This window comes from Vicugna pacos, chromosome 1 (genome assembly GCF_048564905.1).
Source record: "Vicugna pacos chromosome 1, VicPac4, whole genome shotgun sequence".
In the NCBI taxonomy this organism is placed as follows: Eukaryota; Metazoa; Chordata; class Mammalia; order Artiodactyla; family Camelidae; genus Vicugna; species Vicugna pacos.
The window spans coordinates 29,384,082-29,389,381 of NC_132987.1; the positions used below are offsets into that span (position 1 = coordinate 29,384,082).

General features: G+C 50.2%; 1 protein-coding gene across 1 annotated transcript; it reads left to right on the forward strand.

Annotated features, from left to right (window-relative positions):
- The first annotated feature begins 1,420 nt into the window (after positions 1 to 1,420).
- RAP2B (RAP2B, member of RAS oncogene family) lies at positions 1,421 to 4,226 on the forward strand. Its single transcript, XM_006202825.4, has one exon. The coding sequence runs from the start codon at positions 1,421 to 1,423 to the stop codon at positions 1,970 to 1,972; it is 552 nt and encodes a 183-aa protein (XP_006202887.2). The 3' UTR covers positions 1,973 to 4,226.
- Positions 4,227 to 5,300: the final 1,074 nt, after the last annotated feature.

The following is a 5,300-nucleotide window of genomic DNA, read 5'->3' on the forward strand; positions in this document are numbered from 1 at the left end:
GCGGAGGCTACTTTTTAGCCAATGAAGCAGCCCAAACTGAAAAAACCTTGGCAGTAACCAATGGGAGAACATTCGAGGGTGTGAGATTTGCGCCCCGGGACCAATGGGTCCTGAGCTTGGGAGAGGTAATTTGAGCTGGAGTGTGGGTGTGCGGTGCACAGGCTTCCTACTTTCAAGCCCCAAAACCTGCTCAGCCCACTGAGCATGCCCCGACTAATTGCAGGCGCCGCCGCCACTTCTGGGTCAGGACGCGATCTGCTCTCCGGGTTTTGGCCCTAGCCAAGTGGGTAGGTGGGTGGGGTCCGCCGAGCCCTAGCCGGGAGAGGGCTCCGGTCGCTGGAGACTACCCCTTCCCTCGTGGGGACAGGGTTTCAGGCCCAGTGTTCCTGTTTTCTTTGTCTGGGGATGAAGTGTGGAAAGAGTCAGACAGAGAAGGCTGGTAGAAAGAGCTGTGCCTTGGGTGGGGGAAGGTGCTCCGCCCTCCAGTCATTCACCCAAAATTCCTTTGGAGACGGCCCGAGGACGCACAACCACCAGAAGCTCAGGGAGTGGAGTTCACGGGCTTTGGATAATGGGGGGAGCAAGAGCCCAGCCCACTCCACTCCCGGGGTGGCCCGCTGCGCCCACCCTATTCTCGCGGAGCCGGAGCCCCTATGCACGAACCCCAGAGCCTCGAAAGAAGGCGGCCTCCATCCTCCCACTGGAGCTCTCCCAGCCGATCTGAAACGCCTACTGACCCCAACACTTCTCATCCAGCTCCTAGACTCGCGCCTCTCCGGAATCCGCTAGTCCGGACTCAAATCGCGAGCTCCACCCCTAGTCCCGCCCCCGCCCGGCCCCCCGGAAAACCAGGAGTAGGGGATCCGGCTGGCGCGGCCGGCGGCGGCGGCGGCGGCGCACTGGGCATGCTCGCCGGGGCGGGGAGGGCCGGGTTGCGCGCGGCGAGTAGGAAGCCCTCGCCCAGCGGAGGCTGCGGGAGAGAGCTCGATGGGCCGTGGCGGTGGGCGCACGCTCTGCAGGGACTCATGCCACGCGCGTCCTGGTCCGGCGCGCAATTAGCAGCCGCCTCCGCAGCCCGTCGCCGCCGCCTCCTCGTCCTCTCGGGCTGCCGCGGCGAGAAGCTGCAGCCGTCGCCTTGCACCGGCTGCCGGCATTGTCCTCCCGATCCGCCGCCCAAGCTGCCGCTGCCGCCGTGGGCTGCTGCGGGGCCCCGGACCCACACCTTAGGGACGCGCCGCCGCTACTGGCCAGCCCGGCGCCCGCTCGGTGATTTCCGCGCCCTGCGCTGCTCCGCCATCCTCTCCTGAGTTTTTCCTGCGGCTCTGAGGAAGGAGAGAAGTCCAGCCACCAAGCCCAGCCTTCCTCCGGCGCGCAGCCCCGACGGGGCCGCGGCAGGCGCGGCGAGAGCGCCGACGGAGCCATGAGAGAGTACAAAGTGGTGGTGCTGGGCTCGGGCGGCGTGGGTAAGTCCGCGCTCACGGTGCAGTTCGTGACCGGCTCCTTCATCGAGAAGTACGACCCCACCATCGAGGACTTCTACCGCAAAGAGATCGAGGTGGACTCGTCGCCGTCGGTGCTGGAGATTCTGGACACGGCAGGCACGGAGCAGTTCGCGTCCATGCGGGACCTGTATATCAAGAACGGCCAGGGCTTCATCCTCGTCTACAGCCTGGTTAACCAGCAGAGCTTCCAGGATATCAAGCCCATGCGGGACCAGATCATCCGCGTGAAGCGGTACGAGCGCGTGCCCATGATCCTGGTAGGCAACAAGGTGGACCTGGAGGGCGAACGCGAGGTCTCCTACGGCGAGGGCAAGGCCCTGGCCGAGGAGTGGAGCTGCCCCTTCATGGAGACGTCTGCCAAAAACAAAGCCTCGGTGGACGAGCTGTTCGCCGAGATCGTGCGGCAGATGAACTACGCGGCGCAGCCCAACGGCGACGAGGGCTGCTGCTCGGCCTGCGTGATCCTCTGAGGCGCCCGCGGCTGCCGCGCGCCGGCCGCGCTCTGCGCACAAAAGCCAAACGCACCCGACTCTCTAAATGTGATTTCTCTTCTTGCTTTGAGATTGGAGACGACTTTGCATTGGCCAGAGTGTCCTGGGAGCCCGGCTGGCCTCCATGGCCGAGTCCCCTGCCTCTGCCCCGTGTCCGAGGGGGTGTCCCGTCCTGACCATCGGAGACCCGGTGGAAATGTGGCTCTTTGCGGCTTGTACGTTTCTCATTGATTTTGGTTGACGCATATTTCCCCGTTGAAGCAGCCGTTAGGGCGCTGTACTGGCAGTTTGACACCGGCCAGCGAAAGTTTCAGCCTGGAAAGAAAAAAATGGGGTAGGGGAGGAAGAGGACGGGGAGAAGGTGGAAAGGGGGGGGGATTTTTTTTTTTTCTGTCAACAACCGTTTTTCTAGTTCCAAGTTTTAAATAAACGGAAGGAAGTCCGGAGAACCAAATGAAGGAGCAGGAGGAGAGGAAGAAACTTTTGTTTTTTCCTTGTTTTCCAGGAGTAACTGGAAATTAAGATCGGGTTCCTTTTCTGCCAGCTTGGAAGGGCAACCCCGTGACTGATTGCGATTCTGAGGATGTCTATGCAAAGTTGGATTCTTGTTACAGTGTATCCAATCTGAAGTATTGCACATCTGAACTGGGACTGTTAACACTGATGCCAATACAGTGTGGGGTGCCAGAAAGTGTCTGCTGATATTTGTGGAAAAAAAAATCTATTTTGTTTACCTACTGTATCAAAGGGGAGTCTGGGGGAGAACGGTAGTATTTTTTTTTATCAGCTGTGAAAAAAAAATGTTACAGATCTGCACATTCTTGTGTGTACTGTTGTGTGTGCGTGCGTGTGTGTGTGTGTGTGTGTGTGTGTTAGAGTTAGCTTTTTGTTCTCATTGGTTGGCAGTAACAGGTTTTGATGACTAGCTCTTTAAAATACAGTACAAAGACTTCACAAATGTGATTCAGGGCCCCCAGCACCCCTGTGTCTGCAGAGTGCCTTCAAAACTCAGCTGTTCCAGCCGGTGCCAACCTGTGAACTTCCCACCAGATCCCAGAATTTGCTGTTCCCCCAAACCACTTCCCAGTTTCCTTTCAGTAATCTTCCTGAAGGAGCCAGGACAATAGGGCCTGTTGTTTGGTGAATTTCTTTATTATTTCCAGCCTTTTACTTGTCTTGCAATGGGGTTTTTTTTCCTTTCTTTTTTTTTATTTTTGTTTTGCTTCATTTTGTTCCAATGTCCAGGTATTTAGCACCCCTTTTATATTATTTTTTTAAGTTTTGATATTCTGTTATAGGGTGTTCCTCCAGAAGCCAAGAGCAAAATTTTACTGTTGTGATGTACCATGAGAATTCTAACAACTTGTAATTTTTGATTCCAGACACTCATTTAATCATTGTCTCTTCATTTTAAGATTTTTGAATACAGTTATCATTTTTAAAGAAACAAATCCAAAACTATTGTTTGTGTTTTTGTTACCATATTCGGTGATTTAATACAGTATCATGGCTGAGGAGGACAGGGGCAGGTAGGTGCATGGTGCCCCCAGGAGTGGTTTGTCAAATTTTAAAGAAAGAAGTGTCTCAGTGACAAGTTGGGTGACATTACTGCCAACTCCTTAAACATGGAAAAAAGTCATCCAGGTGAGGATGCCCTGGGGTAAGGCCATACCCTGTGATTACAAGATGAGCAGGATATTGAATCTGTTCTGCTGCCTTGGAGCAGTTTGTCTCAGGTAGGGAAGGGGAGAAACCAACTGCTAAGATGTGGAAAGTAACCATCCACCTGGCCAGGCAAAGAAGTGCTTTTAATTTTCCTTTTTTCTTTTCTTTATTTATTTCTTCTTCTCCTTCTGGTTTGTTTGTTTTGTTTTGTTTTGTTTAGATTACATCACATACAGTCAAAAGCATGCTTGGGGAAGATAAGTTGCAATTCCGATGTCTTACCTAGAAGTGTTTCCTGCAGTACATTTGTATGGGTTGTAGACAATATCCACCCTAAAGGCTTAGATTTGGAAATAGATCATTTGGTTACAAAAAGAAGAGAAAAAGAAAAAACTAAGACAAGCCTCTTGCTCTCATTACACTGTGCAGTTTGTGGACCATTTTGACCTCTGAAGTTTTCCTACTAACAGCAGGAGGCAGTGTGAGCTTTTTATTTTGTATTTTATTTTTCTTAAGGGCCGCTTTACTAATATAACCTCCATCAAATAAAAAAAGTTGTGCAACTGGCTATCGAGAGCACTTGATATACCTTAGGCCCAACAGGTGTAGATGAAATCTTCTGAAGCGTCTTTCGACAGATTTATTCTGTAGAGGAAACCAAAAGAAATTACAGGCCACAGGTTTCTTTAAAGCTGTGTTAACATATCTTGCCTTAAAATGTTGTGTCCTTTGCCCAGGTGACATCTCAGAATTCCAGCATGGACAAGGAATGGAGAGTTCTGCCTGGGTTTGGTCCTCGGGCCATTTTGTTCACTCATGATCCCACTTAAGTTTAGTATGAAACTCATTTGGAAGGCAGTGTATATACGCTAAATATAGAAATTAGGAGAGATTATTTCAATTTATGCCTTTGCAAAGGTTCATTCCTTTATTTCTGTAAATTTAGTTGCTCCTGTAGATCTAAAGTGTTGAAAATTCTGAAAACATATATCAAATACTACGTCAAAGATTTTTTTAAGAGGCATTTAGTGACTTCCTTCTGATTTTGTTTCGGTTTTTTGGAAGCCTTTTGACATAAAATGCTGCCAAGTATCTAACTAACTTAAGAAATGTATATACTCCTGACAGGGAATTTTTGAAAATGGGAAATTGGAAATGAAATAGGTTGCTGGTTGCATTAATCATCTTCACACAGGATTTAGTCACTTACATGACTAAATTCTTTATAGGTCTGGGATGGCAGGGCAGAAGATTTTAATATGCTTTTACTGAGTACTGTAAAATAAATGCTTTCTGGATTCTCAATGAAAACAATTTTGTGTGTGTGCCTGGAGCAGGAAAAGAGTACTGAGTTTTGTAGACTTCTCCGATATTTGACAAAGTTGAGAGAAATTAGGGACATTTGTTTTTAAGAATATGTCAGTTTATTTGGTGAGTAAGAACCCCTTCTGGTATTTCGGTGTGAAGAGATAAGAGCCTTTGTTTCCGCAGAAAAGTTGGGCTGTCTTAAGAGTGTTAAAGGAAGGCGGGGCGGGGGAGGGAGGAGTTTGCTGGAAGGCAGTCACCTGTCAAAACAAAAACTGGGTGGGAAAGGAACCTTTATCTTGGGGAGCAAAAGTTAACTTTTAAACTTGACCCCTGC

Coding starts and splice junctions, on each gene's coding strand:
- RAP2B (XM_006202825.4), top strand. CDS start 1,421: ATGAGAGAGTACAAAGTGGTGGTGCTGGGCTCGGGCGGCGTGGGTAAG.